Genomic DNA, 24,810 nt, shown 5'->3' with positions numbered 1-24,810 from the left:
ACACTTTCCATGTCCAAGAATACGAATCTGTAAAACCTTTCAATTGTGTTTTTCTTTTTTCTCACATCTTGTATGTGGTTAAAAGTAGCCACACGCATCCTTCAGTAGTTTGCTTGGAAACATCTTCCCTTAAATACCCTAGTCCATAACTCATACACAACTTCCATAAAGTCCTTGGACATAGGCAAAATATGCCAAATTCTTGCTAGCATGTGACAGGGTTTCATTTACTCCTGTTTCTAATATTGCCCTTTAGTTTCCTTTTGAGACATCCTCAGAGTTGCCTTTACTGTCCCCATTTCTAATGTCCTATTTCATAACAAATGAAGTAATCTTAGAACATTTGCGCTTCCTGGAAGTCTTAGCCGCCGCTGAGTTTCCCATAGTTGTTCTTCACGTTCCGCCACAGCAGCCTAAGTGGTTTCTAGTTGCTCCCTTCCATTCTGCCTGGGAGCTGCTTTGGTGACCAGCTAGGTGGATCTTAGTTTTTCAGTATGAAAAGCGTTGTGCTTCTTTAAAACAAGCGACTTTATTATCATCAGTCTAAGAGAATCTGAAATGGTTGAAGTAGTCTAGTTCCTGCCAATGCCTTTTCAGTCTGGTTGGTTTGTCCCCAGCTGACTTGTGGAAATGCGAGGTGAAGGAAGCAGCACATTGGTGTGAAGGCACCCGCAGAAGACCTTTGACACTGGGACAGGCCATTCGATTTGGGGTTTTATCTTTCAGACAAGCATGTGAGTTCTGTGCTAGGTCACTGCCAACCATGGTTTTCTGTAGGAAAACATGATTTTGTTATCCTGAGGTAAAAATAGTTTCCTGTTTTAATGAATAAGGCGACTTGACAAAGAGAAGCATAGAATCCCCTGTGTCCTGTTGTCTTTTTGTCAGACACTGTCCAAGCACCCTTTCCTTATACCTAGGTGCAATCTCACTCCAGTTCCACAAGTTAGGCTTGTGGGGTTTACCTATATAGGAAACAGACAATTTCTAAACAAAGGAATGAGTGCCTTGCTTCAAAGACAGGCTTCTGCTTGAATACAGTAAGTCTCAGTTGTAACATGGATGCTTTTGCCAACTAAAGAGTATCTAAAAAGTGTGATACTTTTCAATGTTCTGTTACAGCTGTGTGCCTCAGATTCTATCTCCAGTGACAGGCTGACATAAAACTTAGTTACTTGCTGTATGTTTGCTTTTTCAAAACATCTCATCCATCTTAGCAATTTCTGACTGAAAGAATCTGTGTAATTAGCCCGCCTCACTGCTGCCCACCCCCGCAAGAAACCAGCTGTGGATGAAGTCACACAGTAAACTGGTGACAGGCTGGGTTCTAGCTCCTAACCTAGTGCTTCTTATTTTTCAAGTGTTGCACTTGACTCTCTTGTTCATATAATCAAGAAACTACCAAATGTGCTGTCCAATTGGAATAAAATGAACCTGTTCATAAATTCCCATAGATGAATTTTATGTGCAGTAAAATTATTTATTCACTTTTACTTGAAAAAATAGCCCGTTGGTGGAAGGCCGTTGTAGTAGAGGGAGAGCAAGAGCCAGCCCAAGAGTGACAAGACCTGGGTATCTGGATTTAAATAGAATAAACTGGGCATGGATGGTGGCATCTCTGCGCTAGGTCCTGCGCTTGGCAGCAGCAGGCATGCGAATGTGTGGGGCTGTCAGTTTACAGATGTCCTAGTTGAAGCCGTACCAGACAGGATTCAGTGGCAGTGATTTAGCTGATGCTGAAGATGTGTTGTGAACTTGGTGCTAGTGAGGCGCTGTGTCTCCCTTACCAAGGAGATTCAGAAATAGTCCCTGCACGAGAATAGCTGCAGATGCTTTTTCTGTGAGGTGAGCATGTTGGAACCCTGCTTCACCACCCCACTCAAGGTCCTTGAGACTGGGTCTCTCACTGCACCTGGAGCTAGGTTGGAGGACAGCAAGCCCCGGAAATCATTCTGTCCCTCCCCACAGCCGTGGGATTACAGGTGCATGCAACTATGCCTAGGTTTTTAGTGTGGGCTGTGGGGACTTGAATCCAGCACAAGCAAAAGCTTGTTCTCCCTGAACCATCATCTCCTTATTCTGGTTCAATTCCTTCTGTGGAGGTGAAGGAGATGCGCCACAGACCTGCTGAGCTGAGTACCGTCAGCTGTGGTGGGGGATGAGGGAGGCTTCCTGGGAAACGGAGCATTTTCAAGCAATGCCAGCAACGGGAAGTGAAGTGTTGGCAGAGAATGACAGCAGTCATTTTCTCCTGTCTCTCCATGCCTTTCCCCAGAACACGGTAGTACACACTCAGGTAAAAACTGGTGCTTATGGGGTAGAGGAAACTGCCCTGCCACCGAAGAGCCAAGTGTTCAGGACTATTTTATAGCCCGTGTCTATGGTAGGAGGCTTGGAGTCTAGGATAGGGTGAATGCTTCCGAGTGGCCGCTCCCCTTACTCCTTGCCCTTCCATCCACAGAAGCAGTTACAATTCTCTGCTGCTCACGTTTTTAACCTGAGCAACTGTGCATTTCTGAGTGAGTGTCAGGATTGAAGAAAGTTTTGCTTGAGACCAGGTGAAAATGCCCTTTGACCTTTTTCCTTTTAATGCCCTCCCCCCTCGCAGGCTTATTCTTGTTCCTATGACCTATGAGTACCCAAGAGAAGCAGTTTGCCCTGTATCTGCCAGTGATGCCTGGACCTCCCATCCATACCCCTTAGTCCTGACCCCCCCCCCTTTGTGCTTCTCAGCAATACCTTATTTCCTCTTCTTTCATCTGGCACACACGATTTGAAGTAAATATACTTGAGAACTGTGAGGATAGGGACATGTCTGTTTTGGTCAGTTACTTTTTCCAGTGTCTGGCACAGTAGGTGCTCCATAAAAATGAGCAGATTCATTCAAGAAACCATAGAGGCGTTCCCAGTCATATTATGCATTGTTAATGGTTTCTCTTTCTTCTGGCATTTGTGAAAGTACCCCACCCCTCATAGAAGTAAACTTTCTCTGTCTCTGTTGTCTATCAGGGTTTGGAAGTACCTGCTCCCTTGGGCAAAATTTCTCCTTTGGCGTCAGCAGTACTATGTTCATTCCTCATAGCCCTGGCTGGTGTTCTTGGGCCCAGGCCTGGCATGCATATGCCATGATCTTTCTAGATTGTCCTAGGCCTGACTTCCTTGGTATGCCATGTGACGTCCCAGAGAAAACAGTTGACGTAGAGTCTAGGGACTGGTTCCATGGCGGAATGACTCTCCTTGTCCCTCTGGGTCTGCATCAGAACCCTGGGTCCCTAGGTATTCAGTAAGGTGTGTCAGGTGCACTGTAAATTGTTAAGTACAAACCAAATAACAGGTCTTGGTCTTCATGCTGTGACATGAAGATGGAGGAGAGACCTGGCAGTTCGGAAAGCCGCGTCAGTCTCTCCTTCCCTTGAGAGGCTCACAGAGGCACCACGAGGTTGTTTGGACATCCTTTTTTTTTTAAGTTGCATTCTCTAAATTTATCCTGTGTACATATATAGGTGTGTTCATGCTGCCAGCACTTGTGGAGGTCAGAGGGCAGTTTGTGGAAACTGGTTCTCTCCTGTCATGTGGGTTGCAGGGATTGAGCTCAGGTCGTCGGGCTTGGCAGCAAGTGCCCTTACCCACCACACCAGCTAAACGTATTTGATTTAAAACAAAGCAGTAAGAACAGTAACTATGAGCGCTGTGCGAAGGAGCCTGAGGTGCAAATAGTCCTCTTCAGTCTTTGCAAAGCCCTGGAAGTTCAGTCTTTGAGGTCAGTTTCTCCCATGGAGTCAGGTGGTTCAAGTGACTACCCCAGAAAGGAGCAAGGAGTCTGGTTAAGGAGCCCCTCAGAGCCTTCTACACCAACCCAGGGGAGCTCATCTGTGCTCTGTGTGGGTTTTAAGAAGGTCTGACATCACTTAAGGCTGCTTCACGTTTGCACTGGATATGGCCTTGAAACCCCTGTTGTGGAAGGAAGTCTTGATGATCTTGCAACAGTCTTTGGTCAGGGTGCTGGGGGAAGGGTAAAGAAATTTCTTGGACTTTTCCCCATTATACTGTCACACCTCTGGGCATTATATTACCCATGTTGGAAAAGGCATGTTGGAAACCATATTGATTTAGGGTCTCTCTGTCTGTGCAGGTTCTCTCTCTTGTGCACCCCCACATCTCCCCCAGTCTCTCTCTCCCTGTCTGTCTCTGTATCTCTCTGTCTCTCTGTCTCAGCCTCTCTCTCTCCCTCTCTCTTTCTCCCTCTCCCCTCTCTCCCCCCTCCATCCCCAAGCTGATACAAGATGCCTCTGAATGATGAGAAGCAGTGTGTGAACGAGCAGAGTGATGTGGAGTCTTCCCCGTTCTCCGAAAGCATGGCTTCGCTCAGTGACTTAGAGTGTTCCAGGCAGAGCTTCACCAGCGATTTCTCCAGCAAATCCAGTTCTCCTGACTGTGAGCAACAGGGAGCGTTGTGGTGGTGGTGGGGTAAGGGTGGTGGTGGGAGGAGGTGCTGGTATTGCATGGTAGCTTTGAGAACTCCGAAATATTGTGAGCAGATCACACTCTTCCCTCCTTTCTCGATGCACCAGAACAGTATGTCAGACGCACTGGAGCAATCATCGTGGGTTCTTAGGGATAAGTTTCTAGCCTGCTCATTTTATTGTGAGCCTTGTCTCTAACCTGTTTGGTTTGAGCAGACATCTAAAACCCTCACCCCCAGCCCTGTCTGCTTGTCTCCCAAATGGTGGCAACACCCCTTCTTGAGATTATCTTGTGCAGATTATGGTGAAGTCAAATTAGTCTTTTCTTTTTCACATTGAAGGAAATTTGCCTTTCCGGAAGGGTGGACAGGAAGTGAAATGCTCTAAAGAGGGTTTCCCTGCTGATTTCAAACACTATTGTGCAAATCCCCCCAGTCCGCCCACAAAGAGAATTTCTACACTGCTGGTTGTGAGAGACCCAGAAAAACAGCTGTCACTAGGAAGACAGCGCCCCCTTTGTTTGTGTCTGTGGACACAGGATGTGTGTCAGCTGGTGCTTTTTCCCCCTTCCCCTTACTTTCCACAAGATTTCACTCTGTAGTTCAGGCTGGCTTTGAACCTGTGGCAGTTTCCTCCACAGCCTCAAGGGCTACAGTAGTAGGTATGAACCACTACTTGGCTTTGCCTTTTGTTTTTTTAAATTTTGAATTAGCATTTTGTCTAGAAAGTACATAACCTCTTAAACTAGCAAAGCTAAGGTAGGAGAAAACAACCGGTAGTCAGTAAGATCAGATGCCCACTCCAAAACAACGTTTTGTTTATTTAAATTTTTATATTTCCCGTTTTAAAACTTGGAAGATCTATAGTATAGAGAAAAGACATGACAGACAGCTGCCAGCACTTTGCCAGACCATCACCTTCACACAGATGTGGACTCACCCTTAGCATTGGAACGGGAATACATGCGTGCTCATGACAGACTGCTTCCTGAACTGTCCTCATGACCACCTACTGTGTCATAAAGTAAATAGGCATTGTATGGATATATTGATTTGTCATTGGACAGTCATTTTCCATCTTGTTTTGCTCTTTTATAAATGGAGTTTTATGAGCATCCTGATGCACTGAGACTTCTGAATATCACTGGACCACAGATGTTTTTAAGGGAGCATCTTGAGGTAGAGAATCCACAGCCATGTGCTTCTGCATCTTTTTCTCATCCTTGACACCATGTCCAGAGTCTCTACATCTGATATCATGGTACGAAGGCATTCTGAAGAAAGATTTTGTCGATTCCTGGGCATCATTCTTCTTTCTTATCCTCCTCCCCCTAAGTATCTTCTCTCCCAGCCTCCTTTAAAACAACAAATGGGAACAACTGTTGCCCATTTGTGCCTTTTTTTGAGGTCATGGTTTTTAATTAACTGAAGCTGAGATTTTCCGACTTGATTTTGTAAACTTGAAATATTAGAACAATTTTTTAGTATAATATCTAGAAATAACTCTAATTCTTTACTGTTTTCCTACTGAGTAGATAATTCACCCTCTCAAATTTATTTTGTTACGCTTTAATTATGTATTGAGTTCCTCCTGTGTTCTTTTCTTGCTCAGCAGTGATGATAGCGCACACTTCCAATCCCAGCACTTGGGAGGCAGAGGCAGGCAGATCTCTGAGTTCAAGGCCAGCCTGGTCTACAGAGTGAGTTCCAGGACAGCCAGGGCTACATAGAGAAACCCTGTCTTGAAAAAAACTGAAAAAAAAAAAGGTTAAATTGTCTTAACACCTCAAAGAGAGCCTGTTAAGAGGGTAATATATGTATCAGTGAACTCAAATGAGCTAGCGCTGAACTGCCTACACAGTTGGGAGCTGAAGCGACAGAAGAAGTGCTTAGATATTGGAAACCTTGGCCAAGTCCACCTTCCATTAGTGTGTGCTCTCTAACTTGTAAAGCCACGCTGTTTACAAGAACAAGCCTGCCTTGACACTAGGGGACACCGGATGCCAGCTTCTCTCCTACTGTATTAGCTGACTTCGTTTTTCTCTCAGCAACAAGTCCTCCCAGCGGCGTCATGTTTGACGACGTGATGGCTGCGGCAAAGAGCTTATCAGACATGACTCTCGCTCATGAAATAGCTGTCAATGAGAACTTCCAGTTGAAGCAAAATGCTGTCCCAGAGAACAGGTAACCTGGAAGTCTGTGTGTGTGTGTAAGTGACGCTAAAGATTCTCTGTCTCTGTCTATCTCTGTGTATGTAAGTGATGCTAAAGATTCTCTTACTTCCCCCCCTCTTTCTGTCTCTCTCTCTGTGTAAGTGACGCTAAAGATTCTCTGTCTCTGTCTCGCTCTGTGTATGTAAGTGATGCTAAAGATTCCCTGTCTGTCTGTCTGTCTCTCTCTCTCTCTCTCTCTGTGCGTGTGTGATTAAATGTCGGGAAGAGTTCTGTGGGCATGCGTTGACTTAGGGGATCGAGTGAGGTTGTGCTGTCTTGTGAGCTCTTCCTGGGTAGTCTCCTGTTTCAGTAGTTGTTCCTGGCTGGTGTTAAATGGGACATCTGAGTAGAAGATGGCAGCCATTCAAAGACATGTCTCCTTGGGACCAACCTGTTCTGTCCCTCATGAAAGTTCAGCTGCTGAAGAAAGAGCAATGCTGTTATCTTATCCCTAAAATACAGATCTGTATAGAAAAATATCTACTAAGTCATGATATGACGTTATTGAAAGATATGCTAAGCAAACATTTTAGAGTTTAGGGGAAAAACAACACGAATCTCTAAATGAAAAAAATGTATTGTTCATATTGGGTATTTTTTAATATGTATTTTTATTTGTGTGTATCTGTCTGAGTATATGTGTACATGGAAGCCTCAAGAGGATATTTGATTGAAACAGGAGACTTCCCAGGAAGAGCTCACAAGGTGTTTGTGGGACAGCTGGCTTGTTAAGAGGGCTCTGAGATCTGACTTCCTGTCTTTATGATTACACAAGTCTTACCCACTAGACATTACTCCAGCCCTGTGTTTTTATTTTGTGAAAACAATACCCATGCTTTGAACAGGAAAATATGTTAAAAGATTAATCATTGGCATAAGGGTAAGATAGGTTCTGGATTTTTTAGAATTAATTTTCTAGGAAATCTATAGTGAACATACATCTTTTAATGCTCATTTTAAATAGTCCATTTTTTGCTCTAGCCTTCCTGGTCAAGTGAAGCGGGTTGTTCACCAGGCCTTCTGGGATGTCGTGAAAGCAGATCTCAGTGCTGAGCCTCCCCAGTATGAATATGCCATCAGACTGTTTGAAGAAATCAGAGAGGCAAGTTGATGTGGTCCCATTAATGCCTTAACCCACTGGGGTCAGTGTGATGGAGACTGGATGGACAGCTTATAAACAGTGGAGATTCTTCACAGGCTTAGAGACTGGGAAGTCTGAGGCCAAGGCACCAGATTTGCTGCCTGGTGAAGGCCTATTTTGTAGGAGAATCCTTCTTTCTTTATCCTCACATGACAGAAGGGGACAAAGGAGTCCTCTGGGGTCCCTTCCATGAAGGCTTCAATCCCATTCATGAGGACTGCACACTCATGACCTAATTACCTGTCAGAATTGGGTTTCAGTATATGAATAGGAATGGGGTGCAAATACACTGTAGCAGCTGGTTTCCTCTGCCCAAGACTGCTTGGGATCTTTGTATCATCCCTCACTTTGAAAGACCAAGTGCTGTCGGGGACCAGTCGACTCTTTCATAACTTCTTATAGCTGGGTGGAATCCAGGGAAATAGTCACAGAAGCTCAGGACAGAGCTTTGAACACAAAACAAGACCTTGGAGTTAGACCTGGGTTAGTAGTGGGCTCACCCTCTAAAATGTCAGCCCCTTGAGTGTTTGTGGTGCAGTTCCAGGAACTAAATGGGATGACGGCAGTGCTTCCCCATGGCATGCACAAGACGCTTGCTCTTTGCCGTGCACTGCAGTATTATTCTATGTACACAGTGTTCCCCCCGCCCAGGCCCACACAGCTTTGAGGGCAGAGGGACCTGAATCGAGACTGTCAGGCTCAGAGCTTTTGCTCCACAGCCATCACAGTGCACGGGAGCTTGGAGCCCACCATGCCACAAGTACTCAGTTAACCATTTGTGTGCAAGGAATTCTTCATGGACGTCACAGGGGTTTTTCATCTACTCTTGAGTGGTTTTGGAGCCATGTTATGCAACCTGTTCTTCCTTCCCCTCGCTGGAGGCTTTTTGAAGTGTTCAGGTTCTGCTTCTTGTCATTCACCACAGTGGTGGCTTGTGATTCAGCAGATTGAGCTTTCTTCTCAAGGTTGAGACACTGAATGTCCCTGATAAACTTCCTAGGCACCATGTGGCCGGACATTGTGGTGTGAACGGGAGGAGTCACACATTCGTCTCTAACAGTGCTGCTGTCCCTTCTCTCCTGTGCAGATTCTCCTCTCTTTTCTCGCTCCGGGTGCAAACAGCCTTCACAACCAGATTTGCGAAGTGCTGGACATTGACCTCATTAGACAGCAGGCTGAGCACAATGCTGTTGACATTCAGGGTTTGGCCAACTATGTCATCACCACAATGGGAAAGATGTGTGCTCCTGTGAGAGACGAAGATATCAGAGAGCTGAAGGCTACGACCAACATCGTGGAGATGCTGAGGTTAGCCCTTTTGCTGTACACATTGTCATATAGTCTCTTCACTTTCATTCAGAAGAGACCCGGGAGCATGGACAGCATAGATCACCGGCCTTCCAAGGGAGCTTGTGACACTGGGGGCGAGGGGAATGGGGCAGACAGGGAGCCCGTCAATCCTTGACAGAGTGTGTAGAATTTTCTAGCAAGGTTGTTAGTCAGCCTTCAGTGTGCCCTGAGGATACAGTAATAGAAGCAGAAGAGAGAAACAGACCTTGAACAGTGCAGTGCTGATTGGACAGTCGCTCTTGGTGCTGTTGAAGGAGGGTAGAGGGCTGTCGAGCTTCCAGCAGGGGGTCCTTGTAGTCAGGGCTAGAGGAAGCCATCAGCTGGTAAGAGTCATCAGCTGCTACTGAATTCACAGTGATTTTGTCAATAGACAGTTGTTTTGTATGGTGTCTAACTGGAGGATTATTGGTCAGGCAGCTCCTCACTTCATTTTGGGGACCCAAGCTTCTCTTGTCCTTGGTTGTTCCTTGCCTACAGCTACAAGTATAAAGGGACTGTGGTACATCAGTGTGTAAACTCAGCACCAACAGGGCATATACCCTTGACTTTGACTAGTCACACAGTCTCACCAGATTGACATGGGGCTGGAGAAGCAATGTCTGGAGATATTGCCATAGCCTCAGATCTGCCAGACATTGGTAGTCAGCCATCCAGCTCTTCTACAGCTTCTCCAAGGATGTGAGGGTCACATTAATTAATGTGTGAACATCTTTTCTATCTCTGTAGACAATAACTTCCTCATAATCCCAAAGGATGTACTGGGAGCCACTTATTGCCATTGGGGAGAACTATTTTCTTTTATGAATACAAGTCATATTGAGAAGTGAACTTTATGTTAGCTTTAGAAAATAAGGAGATAGAAACTGGTCTATATAGAGAAAGTAATTTCATTTGTAGTCGGTAGCAAGTTGACAGTTTCTCAAGGCGACACTTCACTTACCTGTAAAATGGGCATTATATGTCTTTAAAATTGTCCTAAGTTCTGGAAGGTTGTAGAAACTCTTCTTGTAGTTACAGTGTTACTGGCATATGATGTCAAATCTCCAGTGTTTATTTTGGTCATGGGTACCAAGTGGATACCACTTTTATTTGATCCACTGAGTTTAGTTAGAGTTGCTTGCATGAGCATGGGTAGCTCTGAGTGGCTACAACCACTGAGGAGAATGCCACCTTTTCCCAGCCACCATTAACTGTTAGTAGCTGCTAGGCCGGGATGGGACTTTATGGCCACTTCTTTTATCTATGATGGAATATCAGAGGGCCCAGTCTTGTGCCCTTCAGCCGCTGTAGAAGGGGACATCTCTGTGTGAGATTGAGAGCAGCACTAATCTATGAGTATAAACATAAGTATTTAGAAGGCAGCTTGACAATGTGCATTTAGCAAAACAACAGTAGTGGGTTCCCTCTGTGGCCTACGGCATTCTAAGTCATAGGATTTTGATTTAGCTTACAGCATTAGGTGTGTCTTCCTTTCTGTGATTTAAGTAGGCCTTAAATCCGATCAGAATGTATTTGGTTACCCTACTAGCCATGCCACTGCTGCCCAGAAGGTCTGTATTGTAGTCCACAGCATTCACACAGCTAGGGACAACCACTGATGAATGTTCTCCCCCGCAACCTGGACTGCACCGCCTGACACTATATACATAGCATCCAGGGGGAGCTGCCCTTTTAGATCCGGGTTGATTTCTCTGTGTCCAACAGTCTAATGTGTAGACTCCTTAGAAATAGGCTTACTCTTACTACCTAATCCTGGTGGGCAGCAAAAGGACAGTGGCCGTAGACTACGTTGTTTTGGAGAAAGTTTTGGGACTTCTCTGGGCAACAAGTTGGAGGGAAATGTCCCATTCCTGATGATGGGATTTTAAAGACAGATGACTTCCGGTAGCAGCGTTACCCACACCACAGGGCTTCTTCATTCCTAGCTTTTCGTTTACGAAGACATGGGTTTCATATGCACTTTTTTCAGACATCTTTTGCTTTTGTTATATCCCCATGCCCCATCCTCCCTGCCCCATCCCTGTTGAAACCTTGCCAGCGAATCGTACCCCTCTTCTGCTTCCGTGTCCCGTTTGTTTCGCCATCTCACGCACTCGGGCCTTCTGCAACCTCCTGGGGTTTTGTTTCCTGCCCTTTCCAGACACTGCTACAACACAGACACATAACTCAAAAGCCCAAGCTGGGATCCTCACGCGAGAGATTGATTGTCTTCCTAGGTCTTAGTCACTTCATTCGGTAGAAAGTTCTCTAGTTCCATGCATTTTCCTGTATGTTTCATAGTTCTATTTATTTAAAATTTGAATAAAATTCCATAGTATAAATCAGTGTTTCTCAGCCTTTTGGGTGGGTGTCAAATAACACTTTCACAGGGGTTGTTGTTGTTGTTTTGCTTGTTTGCTTGTTTTTTTAAAGATTTTATTTATTTATTATATATACAACATTCTGCCTCCATATATGCCCGCATGCCAGAAGAGGGCACCAGATCTCATTACAGATGGTTGTGAGCCACCATGTGGTTGCTGGGAATTGAACTCAGGACCTCTGGAAGAGCAGCCAGTGCTCTCAACCACTGAGCCATCTCTCCAGCCCGCTTGTTTGTTTTTTTGAGACAGGGTTTCTCAGTAACTATGGAGCCAATTTGTTTTTTTGTTTTTTTTTTCCTAATTCTGTTTTTAAGACCAACAAAGACACAGATGTTTACATTATGATTCTTTGTTTTTGACAGGGTTTCTCTGTGTAGCCCTGGCTGTCCTGGAATTCACTCTGTAGACCAGGCTGACCTTGAACTCAGAGATTGTCCAGCCTCTGTCTCCCAAGTGCTGGGATTAAAGATGTGCACCACCACCATCCACCTAATTCTTAACAGTAGCAAAATTACAATTATGAAGTAGCAAAGAAAATAATTTTAAGGTTGGGGGTCACCAGCACATGAGGAACTGTATTAAAAGGTCAGCACATTGGGAAGTTTGAGATCACTGGTATAAGTGGACTGTATTTTCATCTACCCAGCAGTGATAGATATCTAGGCTGGCTCCATCTCCTGGCTATTATGCAAAGACAGCGATGAAAACAATTGCTTCCTGAACTTCTGTTTTCATTATCTCACTACTGTTCATAACACACTTTCAACGGATGTTCTCTTCTTTTGGTCATGAAAAACTGAGGCACTGAGGAAGTGTGCTTGATCATAGAGTTGGTCACCTGAAAAGCTGAATCTGAGCAGGACTGCTCAGCCTGAAAATCAGCTCTTCCCTCAACACCTCACTGCCCTGGCCTTTTATTTACTTAGACGTTTTCCTTCTTTCCATAGTAGCAGTTCAGACTCCATAAAATTGCAACAGGCTGTGGTGGATGGGCTGGGATTGTTACAGATGCTGCCACAGTGGGTGATTGCACAGTGCGTGGAGGAGACATGTAGGATCCACATGTATAACCTCCTTGAAAAATGACCCTGGCGAATGACTGTTGACATTCTCAGCACCGTTTTCAGGAGGGTTATATTGTCCAGCCTGTGACACATGGGTGGTCGTCCGTTTCAATTTCATTTCCTAACCATTTCTCATTTCAATTCTGAAATTTTTAGGCAAATATTCCGTGTCTTGGACCTCATGAGAATGGACATGACGAATTTTGTCATTAGGACAGTTAGACCTCACATCCAGAATCATTTGGTGGAATATGAGAGGAACAAATTCCAGGAAATTTTAGAAGGAACTCCAAGTATGTATGATACAATGTGTGCACATGTCAAAATTGGGTCAGAGTACGATACTCTAACTCTTGCCTGTTTGAGTTGTGTTAATGTTAAAATGTTTTAAGCCTCTTAAAAGTTGACATCACAAACTGGTAATTGTTGTGTGTGCGTCCTGGAAGCTGTACTGCACACCTTACTTTCCCATTGACTTACTGGGAAAGATTTATTGAGAATCTGCTGTGTCCTATTGGGAAGGTGCTATGGTATGGCGATAGACAGAACAGAATGAAGTTGTAGTCTCCAGGGAGCTGATATTCTCGTAGGCATAACAAACAAGCATAGTCTGTCCTGTGTATCTTTAGGGAGCAGATGGTAGCGTGACGGCAGTGAGGGCAGACGGCGTTTGTAAGGAAGGAGCAAGGCTTCTTTAGTAACCTTTGAGCAGATTCTGCTAAGAACTATGGGTGAGGCATACCCAGGTATAGGGAAAAGGGAGCTGCCAGGACAGAGACCCTGAGGCAGAGGCTGGCTTTGATGTTTGATGTGTACAAGGCAGATGTGACTGAGGGAAAGTTGGCAAGGGAAGGAGGGATGGGTGATGGGCTGAGAGGGAAATAAGGCAGATTGTGTCAGTTTTAGTGAGGAGCCTCTGAGAGTCTCGTGCTAGAAGCAGCATGTGACTTTGACTTTGAAAGCGTGGTTCCTGCACGTGAGCAGTGAGCACCCAGAGCTCTCAGTCACGTGTCCAGTGCTTCTCAGACAGGAATGGTGGTGGCTGGTCCAGATAGTAGAGATAGAGGGAGTGAGGTCGGGCTCTGAGCGTGGAGAATGTCTGGTAAAGGTTGGGTGAGGGGGGATGGAGGCACTGAGGATGACTCAGTAAGATATCTGGATGAAGCACTGGGTTAGTAGTGGGATGGGGAAACTTGGGAAAGAAAAGTGGGTTTTGGTACATGAAGATATAGTTTGACATTAGTGTAGAGATGCCAGGTAGGCATCAGGTGTGAGGGTTTGATGTTGGGAACCGTGGATACACACTGGGGTTCATCAGCATATTGATACTATGTACAGCTATAAAAGTAGATAACTGGAAAAGGGGCTTAGCACATTGTAACCAATTTTTCTTACAGTAATATTACAAGTATATGAAGTTGCCTCCCACTTCCTAAATGAAGAAGTTGAAGCATAGAGAGGTTAAATCAGTTGCTTCTATAACACAGCTTATAAACTATGGAGCTGGACTCACCCAGGCAGACTCACAAGTCCGTGCCCTTATCTTTCTTACATGGGATAAGATGGCCTTCGGGAGTAAGTGTGGCTGTCGAGGGGTCTGGCCTGGGACGGTTTAGCATCTAGAGGTGATGTAAGGACCATCCACTGTGGAGACTATGGGAATAGCCGGGGAGGTAGGATGCCAGCCAGAAGAACATCCTACAGTGTAACAGGAGGAGGGTCAACAATGGAGACTATGGGGATAGCTGGGGAGGTAGGATACCAGCCAGAAGTGCATCCTACAGTGTAACAGGAGGAGGATCAACTATGGAGACTATGGGAATAGCCAGGGAGGTAGGATGCCAGCCAGGAGTGCATCCTACAGTGTAACAGGAGAAGCTGAGTGGATGCAACAGGACCTTTGAACTAGTCAAGAGAGATGAAGGCTGAGATTTGATCCCCTGGACTTGACTAATGAGGATTATTGATAACTTTGATGGGCTAGGTTTATGACTGGAGAGGGGGCAGAGAACGATTGAGTAAATACTACCTCCATCAATCAAGTGCCCAGTGAGGCAGGTCCTGTCACCCTTTCCTCGTCCAGTGGAGAAGCTGGAAGTGCCATGGCAGCTAGCAGGTGGCTCTGGTGATGGGGGTTTTATTGTGGTGATCTAAGGCTGTTGGGTAGGCTAGCTTCCCTCTGGTCCACCCCTGATAGCCTGAGCTTCTCCATCACAATGATAGCACATAGCATTATGTAAACAGGGCACAGCGGATGCTGATTTTAAATGGGCCCTTACACCCTGGAGCACATCCAGGGGAGCACATAGATCATGGGAGCCACTTGAGGAATGGCCATAAATGTAGGCATGTTCTGCTTGGTAACGAGCTCATGATACCACATTTCCCTTCGATAGCAATTTAGAGACTTTTTGAGGTCTGTGGGACAAGTTAAAACCTTTACAAGGAAATAGTAGAAGGGCGACTAGATCTCCCCAATAACTGGAGCTGTTTGGATTTTGGGATAGTTACTATTACCATTGTCAAACTCTTTCACTGATTAGTTCATTCAGGTCTGACTGAAATCCTAAGAGGCTGGCAATGCCGTCGCCCTCTGTTTCCATATGAAGAAGCTGAGGTTAAGTTACCAGCCTAGACGATGTCAGTAGTGTAGAGCCTAGATACCCAGATGTTTTCTGCCTGAGAACACATGCTGTTTTTTCTTTTTTTCTTTTGGTGTTTTGGAGACAGGGTTTCTCTGTTAAGGAATATGGGAACATAATCATGCACACGGATCTTGGCAAAAATACAGCTCTAATCACTCAAATAAGTTTAGCACCCTGGAGGGGTTAATGCATTGAGTCCAAACTCAAGGTCGTCTGTGAGCAAGTGGGGCAAGCTGGTTTCCAGCTGCCAAAGCAATGCCATTAGGAATTGTTCTTTCTACTCTAGCTCTGTAAGAACCAGCAATACATATGTGATGTGCCGTATGCTGCCTTTGGAAGGTCTCTGTGTGGGTGTTCTCCTCGCTAGCATGCCAGGTAGCCTTTGCTAATCTCTGCCTTGAGGTGTCACATGGCAGGTCTTTCTCATGAGCATCTTTGAATAACCTTGTTCTCTCCTGCTCCCCGAGCATTCGCTATTAGAAGCAGTAGTTGCTCACAGGTCTGTCTCTCCACATGGACTTAGGGCCTGGCTGTATATTTTCATTCATGCCTGGGACCTGTGTGAATCTGTCATGTGGAATATGTAAACAAAAGGACTGATCTGCTAAAGAATAACTATTATTATTATTATTATTATTATTATTATTATTATTATTATTATTATTTTGCTCTTAGATGCCCTCAGTCAAACTACGGAATGGCTGAAAGAGTCTATAGATGAAGAATTCCTTTCTGAGACTGCCGTAGCTCCTGGAACTGAACAGAGTTCCCCGCCAAGCCTAAGTCCTTTATTGGTGCTAAATAATTGCTACTTGAAACTGCTTCGGTGGGATTACCAGACGAAGGTCTTGCCAGAGGTGAGTGGCTCTGTCCTGCACAGGTATCGGGCGTTCAGTTCCTGCGTTGTGACTCTGAGTCAGAGAGCCCGTCTGTGTCGCACATGGTGTGGTAACTAAAGTCAGACAGAAATGAGGACGTAGACAGGACGCTGCGTATTTCACATTTTCATGGCATTGTGCTTCCCTCCGTGTTTTCACGTGTTAAATATGCTAGACACTCGTGACAGATGGAGCACGACTTCAGGAACTGACAGAAAAGCTGAATCAGTTGAGAACGATTGCCTGCTTGTCCCTAGTCACCAACAACATGGTGGGTGCTGTCACAGAAGGCCTGCCCGAGCTCGCCAACAGGTTGAAAAGGATTTCAGCTGTTCTACTCGAAGGCATGAATAAAGAGTAAGTCCTTTATGTGTGTCTGTTCCGTCACATGGAAAGGTTCTACACGTATCTCCCAAAGCAGGCAATAACCTTGGCCATGAGGATGTAGCAGGCACTGCTGGCTTCCGAGCTTCTCCGAAGTTCTCGGTGTCCTTTCCCGGGAAGGCCGACCGTGTCCCGTGGACGTGCCAGGATAAGTGTCGTGCTCCCCTTTCTGCCATGTGCACAAGCACTGTTGTGGGTCATTGCTTTGGAGGCGTGCGTCTGTAACCCTGGGGGCTGTACAGGCGGACAGAGAAATGGGTTCTGGGTGCTTGCTGGCCAGCCAGGCTCCAGACCAGCTAGCGCCAGGTGAAGTGGGAGACCCTGTCTCCTAAAGTGGGGAGCCGTGGAGGGAGACACCTGAAGTTGATCTCTGGCCTCGACATGAGCACACGTGACTGAGGAGCATACTCTCCCACTCCACGTGCACATAAGAAGGATAATAATATTTTTTTCTACTTTGGAACTGTGAAAATAAAAGGAGATTCCTATGAGAGTCTTTGTCCAGGTATCTGGCACACAGCATGTACTCAGTGAATGTTAGTTATTAATATCCGCTTAGCTGTTCAGTCGTCCTCCTTATGGCTTTATTTCTGTTTACCGGTTGTTTCATATATGTGGAAACATTCCTTCATAGGAAATGAATTCGTTCACTGCCCACGTACTCGCCTTGTAGATGGAGTAACAGCATCTGTAATATAAAACAAGTGGATGTCATTTGCATATGCTTTGGTGATCTGTCACAAAACAGGCAAGGTTTTGCTTTTATTGTGAATAAGAAGTGACTTATATTAAAATTTAATTTTTCCTTTAGCCTAAGAACTTAGTGACTAAAAGCAGGAGAAAGCTGCCCTATAGTATACTAAACATCAGAAGGAAAAGATTTTATCCAGACAACCTGCCCTTGGCTTACAGAGCCGGGAGGGTCCGGTGTGGGTCGGCAGCAGATCAGCTAAGGCGGAGCAGTGGTGGTGACAACCGCTTCCACGCTCTTCTCACTCAGCGCCTCTGTTCACTTGCCTTTCTGCTCAGAGCTAAGTCAGGCATCCAGCAAGTCCCGTGCAGGAGCCCTGTTTGAACCACAGTCTTTACCACATCAAACTTAAGTCCTAATGTACTCCGTTATGCTACCTCCTATCACCAGGCTGCCTCTCCTTCTTTAGTTCATAGTTTTCACAGAGATGTCGTTTTCAATTATTCTTCAGTAGTGCAGATCTACAAACACCCTCACTAGTTCTTTCTTTCCTTCTCGATTAAATGCGCTACTCCTTAATTACTGTCTAATGTCTAGACTGTGCATTTGGGATTATTTGTTTGCTAATGACTGCCTTTGGTCATGATCAATCTAGAATGTCAGTTGATTTGGCCTCTCAATATCTCTGATTTTGACTGCTGTTATAGATTTATTATAGTTATAGAAAAATTATGTTTTTCTGCTCAACTTTATAAGCTCTTTAAAAATATCTGTGAGATGGTTAAAAGCACTTGGCTTCTCTTCTAGATGACTTGGGTTTAGTTGCCAACACAAACAACAACTGTCTGTAACTCCAGTTCCAGAGGATCTGATGACCTCTTCTGGCCTCCACAGGGACTAGGCACACATGTGGTGCACATATGTGCATATAGGTGAAATATTCACATATGTAAGATAAGTCTTTCAAAATGTGTACGAATGAATTCACTCCTACCAGTGGGTTTGAGAAGCAAATGGATATTTTCTGTCCCTTTTGCTAACCCTGTGGAAACGGGTTTTACAAGCACCTTTGCTTTCCTGTCGGACACGGGTGCACAAGCGCATGGTTCTCAGCACTTAAAAACCTACAGTGTGAGAGCACCGGTAGCTGGGAGAGGCGCTATTGTCTGTCCGTTCTAATAAAAGCAGTTACTGTTGCTGTGAGAGAGAATTGGCAAGCACCTGCAGCAGCGTATTTGAGAAGATGCCTGAAGACCTGACTGATGCACTTTGTTCTGTGTTTTCTAGGACCTTTAACTTGAAGGAAGCCCTGGATTCTATTGGTGTTCAGACTTGTGCTGAAGTTAATAAGGCCCTGGAAGAGAGAGGCTCACCCACTTTAAATGCTGAGGTTCAAGCTAATCTCATTGGTCAATTTTCAAGCCTCGAAAAGAAGGACAATCCTGTCTGTACCTTGATGGGTGAGTCCTCTTTATTTTTAAACAGTTTCTGCTTCGGTTTGAATCTGCTTTAACTCGCTGCATCGGACGAGGTTTAAGTGTCAATCATATATTCGTATTACTACATTATTACATATTAGTACACAGTACTAAACACAGCTCATCACTGAAAGCAGCATCCAGAGGCAGGGTCTGATGCAGAGGCCGTGGAGGAGTGCTCTTACTGGTTTGCTTACCTGGCTTGCTCAGCTTGTTTATTTTTAGACCTCAGGACCACTAGCACAGGGGTGGCTCCACCCACAATGGTGTGGGCCCCCTCTCATTGATCACTAATTAAGAAAACACTCGGCAGGCTTGCCTCCAGCCTGATCTTATAGAACCATTTTCTCAACTGAGGCTCCCTCCTCTCTGATGACTTTACTAAGCTGACATAAACTAGTCGACATAGATACTTAGCTTTTACTTTTGAAGGACAAATAAAGTATAAAGAAAAATCGATGTTTCCATAGGCCTTGCTTCTCTGTTCAGAGCCTACCCTAACTACCCAGCCAGTGGTCTTTATGTAGACAGTATGGTGATGTGGAAATCTGGGTGAATGTGCGGCTCACAGAGTGAGGCCGATGGATCTGCTGTGAGCACACCTGGGAGACATCACGGATGGGCTCTCATTGTGTTTGCTGGTCAAGGCAGACAACTTCTCAGTGTCAGGCTGGGGGGAGAGTTGGCAGTATGGAGCACGCACCAGGACTCCTGCAGCTGAGAGGGTCAGGGATGGGACTGGCTGCTTCGGGTTTTCTGCTCCATCTCTCCAATCTCAGCACTGCCCCATGGACTGGGCGCCTGCACGCTAAGGTGGCTTACTCTGCCATCACCCTTCCATGGTTAAGCATAGACAGAGACCACGCTTTTGTGTCCCAGCCGCCCAGACCCAAATAATCACACAGAAACTATATCGATTCCAACACTGTTTGGCCAATGGTTCATGCATATTTCTAGCTAGCTCTTACATCTTAAATTAACCCATTTCTATTAATCCGTGTATCACCACAAGGCTGTGGCCTATTGGTCAAGTTCTGGCGTCCTTCTCCTTCGGCAGATACATGGCGTCTCCTTGACTCTGCCTTCTCTCTCTCTCTCTCTCTCTCTCTCTCTCTCTCTCTCTCTCTCTCTCTCTCTCTCTCTCTCTCTCTCTCTCTCTCTTCCAGCCTGGCTATATTCTGCCCTTCCATAGGCCAAAGAAGCTTGTTTATTAACCAGTGGTAACAAAACATATTCACAGCATACAGAGGGGAATCTCACATCACCACACAAGAGTTAGGAGTCTTACTGTTAGCTAACAGTGACCCAGCATGGAGTCCTGTGGGCTGTAAACAGCCTACCTGTAGGTATGGAGTCCTGTGGGCTGTAAACAGCCTACCTGTAGGTATGGAGTCCTGTGGGCTGTAAACAGCCTACCTGTAGGTCAGGTTTTGTCCTTGAATTGGTCTCGGTGATGAGAGGCAAAGGAACTTAATCTTGAAATGTGTGCTCAACTCTGGGACAGCCTGCTGAACCCGAGTATCAGTGTAGGGGAGACACAGACCATTCCCTTATACAAGCAGGGTGTCACCATAAAGAGGACAAAGGCAGGTGTTTATAAAACGTGTTCAGTTATGCAGAGGCTGAAAACATAGCATAGAAGGCGGAAGAGAGTATATCCCAGGACTAACCTGTAAGCTTTCCAAGTACAGTGTTGGGCCCTAGCAGTGTGACATTTTATTTTATTTATTTTAGTGTAACATTCAGGGGCTCTGCAATAATTTCTCTTACTCTTGTTCCTGGGAGCATAGGATACCAGAAGTTCAGCTGCACAGGCTACTTAGGTGGTCCAAGGCTTCACCTTGACCCCAGAAAGGACCAGTGCCAGGGTACAGCACTGTGGGTGGCAGCAGAGGCTGCTACCAAGAGGGGACAGTGGATGATGGTAACTGGCACAGCCCCTTGTCACAGCTGGTGATCTGCCTCTGCCCTTGGTCTCCAGAGGAGCAGCTGTGCTCGGAAAGATTGTGCTCCTGGGGAAAGAAACAAACACATGTGGCTGGCTCCCCACTAGCATGCAGACCTTATGAGCACAGGGAATGTGTCCGCTGTCTGCTGCTTCTCTACATGGTACTGGATGTATAGATGGTACTTGATGCATACTGTAAAGTGCCCATGTCTAAATAACTAACAGGGTAGTACCCATTTCTAAATAACTAGCAGGGTAGTACCCATGGCTAAATAAACTAACAGGGTAGTGCCCATGTCTAAATAAACTAACAGGGTAGAGTTGGGATTCTTACCTTGCCCATCTGGCTGCAGGGTTCATATTCCTAATTGTATTTGGGCAGAGCTGGAGCCCTGGACTCACAGTGTGTCTGTGCCCTGGATATAAGGTGGGAAGTGGGGCGGGGGCAGGAGACACCTCTTAAAATCTGGTAAAGCAGCTTAGTTTCCCCAGGGCAGCTTTGCCTGCTGTTTTGCACATTGAAGGTATTTAAATCTTTTTTTTTTTTTAGGTATTTAAATCTTATTCAAAGTATCGTTTCCTTAGCTGCTCAAGTGACGGTCTTAAGTGCCTCTCTTTTAACTCTGGAAGACAAGAACAGGTCTTTGGCAGGGACTCCGTTTGACTGCTTCAAACTGAACAAATGCTTCTGTATTCTTGGCTTAAAAACATGAATGCCAAAGAGGAGGCAGAACTACTTGTTGATATAATGATCATTTTGAAAAGATTTTATTTTAAGGGTTTCTTGTGACAAAGTGTTTGGATTGTATCTGTGATGAAGTTAGGCCCAGTCTAAGGGAAAGTTCACTGAATTTTTGCATGATGAGAAACCAGCATAAATTAAATATTTATATCTTGGCATATAGGAAATGCTCTGCAGTGCTGGCCACGGGTCCTCCCTGTGCGTGACGCCCATGCTCTGCAGTGCTGGCCACAGCCCCTCCCTGTGTGCAGTACCCATGCTCTGCTGTGCTGGCCATAGGTCCTCCCTGTGCGTGATGCCCATGCTTTGCAGTGCTGGCCACGGGTCCTCCCTGTGCGTGGTGCCCATGCTCTGCAGTGCTGGCCACAGCCCCTCCCTGTGCGTGACACCCATGCTCTGCAGTGCTGTCCACGGGTCCTCCCTGTGTGCAGTACCCATGCTCTGCAGTGCTGGCACGGGCCTTCCCTGTGTTCTGCCACCCTGTATTTTAGTTGATGTGGGTCTGTTTGCCAAGGGCATTACACCTCTCACTATGCCGTAACACTTTGAAAAGATAGTTAGAAATGGAATTTTCTCTCAAACCAAAACTTTCCCCAATATATAAAAAAAGGTAAAAATTATCTATGGATTACATGTGTATATACATGCCCATAGCCATTTCCATTTTTGAGAGTTTTTTTTCAAATGCCTAAGAGATACATGATAATTTCTCCTTGTTGAAATACATAGGTGAGAATTATTTTGTCTCAGCTTGCCTTCCCCAGGCTTCCAATGTTTTCAGTTTGGTATTTATAAACTGTTTTCATCCCATTTTCATTTCCATTCAGCTAGGATTTTTGTGCCATATGTCAGGCCAGGAGTATAAAGAAACATAGCCTCCACTCCTCCGTACCTTCAAAGAGCTCACTCCTTAAGATAGGACAAAGACATGCACACTGGTGTAACCTGGTGGAAGTCTGCAACAGATGGTCAGAGAGACCACAGAACTTACTTTAGATCCAGCATTGAAGGAGATCTGGAAAGAGAGGGAATGGGGTGGGACAGGAGTTTAATAAGAGGAAATTTTCAGGTTCCAGGGTCAGTTTTGGCTAAAGTATAATTTGTGGGAAACAATGTTTGAAAATAAGAGCTTGGATTAATGTCAAAAGCCAGGCATACTGACTCATACCTGTAAATCCCACCACTTGGAATGTGGCAGTGAGAGGATCCCTAGTTCAGATACATAGTATGTTTGAGGCCACCCCAGGCTTTTGTCTCCAAAGGTGGGAAAAAGTCTGATTTCATGTCGTAACTGTTGTCCTCAGTGGACGGTGTTATTAGCAAACATTCTTAGGTTTGAGGGTTTGGTCTCCAAAGCTGGGGAGAGCCCTTGGGGCTGCATACTGGTGGTCGGTCTGGTTGGCATTACTGTCCGATGCGACTGTAGCCCAATCTCTGCATGCACTTGCTTGTATTTGGTGGTCACCGAGAGATGCAGTGGGGCAGGCAAGGGAGGTGACTGATGCAGTGCAGTGGAGCAGTCCTTCCACAGCCTCCTGTGCAGAGGGCGGGGTAATAATTACCAGGTTATGGCGCTTTGCACAGTACAGTTTGAACTATACCAGAGCAGTAGGCATGGGCTTCGCTGTCTCTGGGAAACCTAGATGTGTGGACCAACTTCCTCTGTGTTGTATTGAAATCCCAAGTGTGCTGGGTTTCTAGATTTTTTTTCTTATAGAACCAAAAATTTGGATTTCAGCATGAAATCCCTGATTTTAAAATGCTTCTATAAAAACAAAACCAAACCCTAAACAATTATGATGCTTGCTGAGTTGATAGTGCCAACTTCAGTGATGGTGCTGGATGTTGGTCATTGACTTTTGTAAAAATATCCTACCACATAGTCAGGCAATGGTGGCTTGTAGCTTTAATCCCAGCACTTGGGAGGCAGAGACAGGTGGATCTCTGAGTTCGAGGCCAGGGTGGTCTACAGTGTGAATTCCAGGACAGGCTCCAAAGCTACAGAGAAACCCTGTCTAGAAAAAAACAAGAAAAAAATTGTACCTCACAAAAGCACTTAGTTTTTTCTGATCAACCATTTCTCGCTATATATAAGTCATCCTAAAACTCTATAGACTAAGTTTTATCTACTTATTTCTCACAAGACTGTAGGTCAAATGAGTAGTTATTTGGCCTTGTCCAACTCATTCATGTTTCTGTGGCTTAAGCTGGTAGCACTGTTGATCTCGGCCAGACTCTTATCAGAAGCTTGAGAGGTAGCTCTCTGCAGCGCTCTCCCGTAGATCTGGGGGAATTGGCTTTCTCTCTTGTAGCCTTGCCCAGCAGTTTCAGCCTTACTCACATGGCTGATGGTAGGCAGAGTGGAATCAGTCATGCATCTTGGGGCTTAGGCATGCATCTGGCATCCTGGCATTTCTGTAACATTGTGCGTTAGCAAAAACAGGTGACAAAGCCAGTTCAGACGGAGGATGAAGAAATACTCTGCATCCTTAATGGAGGAACTGCAGTGCCACTTGAGTACAGGCAGGGGTAAATGGGAGTCTTACTGTTATTATTAAAAACTATGTACTTAATGGAACAGGTAATGATACCGTTGTTTTTCCTTTAGACAAACGGATCCAGGTGTACATGAGAAGCCTGCTCTGTCTTTCAAGCACTCATAAGAGCCTGCCTCCTGTGCCACTGGGCCTTGATGTCATTCAGCAGGAGCTGGAAGTGCTTGGCTGTCAATTCACAAACATTGTGAATCTCAACAAACAGGTGTATGGACCAATCTATGCAAATATATTCCGAAAGCTGCTCTTGAGGGATGAAGCTGTGGGGAAGATGGACGCTTCACTGCCAACCAACTGACGTGAAGCTGGCGCTGGAGAAGAGATGGAGGTCAACCCTTGGCGCACTGTCCTGTCCTCATTTCTGCCAACGGCACATATCCAGTGCTGTCCTCAGAGCAGTGTTGGACTGAACCTGTGTAGTCTGGTAACGTTGGCATCACGGAAGGGCCACATAGCCATAGACTCTTTTGTGTATCATTTCCAAGTTAAGGCAGACAGGTTTAATGAAGAAAACTAATTTGTAATGACTTATATCACCTATATAATACTGGTGTTTTCTTACACATTTATACCGAGTATTTCTATGTGGCTCATTCATTCAACCTAAAAGGAGTTGTTTTTGTTTATATACTTGATTATACTGCAGTTGCCTGCAGGAATACAATGTGCAAACATTTAAAAAATATATTGAAAATGAAGGGCATTCTGCTTTTTTTTTTGTTGTTAAGTGGCAAAATAAATTTGTGTCTCAAGTCTGGATCTAGCCAAGTCCATTTATTAGGATTTTAATCATAGCCCTTGGTGTGTTTATTTAGTTTTCACTTAAATGTTCGTTCCTACTTTTGAGGCTTTCATAACATGAATGTTCTGTAATAAAAACTTTATTAAGCAGCTGA

General features: G+C 45.2%; 1 protein-coding gene across 2 annotated transcripts in view; it reads left to right on the top strand.

The window, feature by feature from the left end:
* Tcp11l2 (t-complex 11 like 2) overlaps positions 1 to 24,810 on the top strand; it is a 27,878-nt gene extending 3,068 nt beyond the window's left edge. For both annotated transcript variants that reach the window (XM_057757973.1, XM_057757972.1), the window contains exons 2-10: positions 4,133 to 4,434; positions 6,511 to 6,646; positions 7,657 to 7,777; positions 8,904 to 9,124; positions 12,750 to 12,886; positions 15,914 to 16,095; positions 16,292 to 16,473; positions 18,479 to 18,651; positions 23,968 to 24,810. In XM_057757973.1, coding sequence (XP_057613956.1) covers positions 4,284 to 4,434; positions 6,511 to 6,646; positions 7,657 to 7,777; positions 8,904 to 9,124; positions 12,750 to 12,886; positions 15,914 to 16,095; positions 16,292 to 16,473; positions 18,479 to 18,651; positions 23,968 to 24,212 — 1,548 coding nt within the window. In that variant the 5' untranslated portion in view covers positions 4,133 to 4,283 and the 3' untranslated portion in view covers positions 24,213 to 24,810. The remainder of the gene's footprint in view (positions 1 to 4,132; positions 4,435 to 6,510; positions 6,647 to 7,656; positions 7,778 to 8,903; positions 9,125 to 12,749; positions 12,887 to 15,913; positions 16,096 to 16,291; positions 16,474 to 18,478; positions 18,652 to 23,967) is intronic.

This window comes from Chionomys nivalis, chromosome 25 (genome assembly GCF_950005125.1).
Source record: "Chionomys nivalis chromosome 25, mChiNiv1.1, whole genome shotgun sequence".
Lineage (NCBI taxonomy): Eukaryota > Metazoa > Chordata > Mammalia > Rodentia > Cricetidae > Chionomys > Chionomys nivalis.
This window is presented reverse-complemented; position numbering and strand designations above follow the sequence as displayed.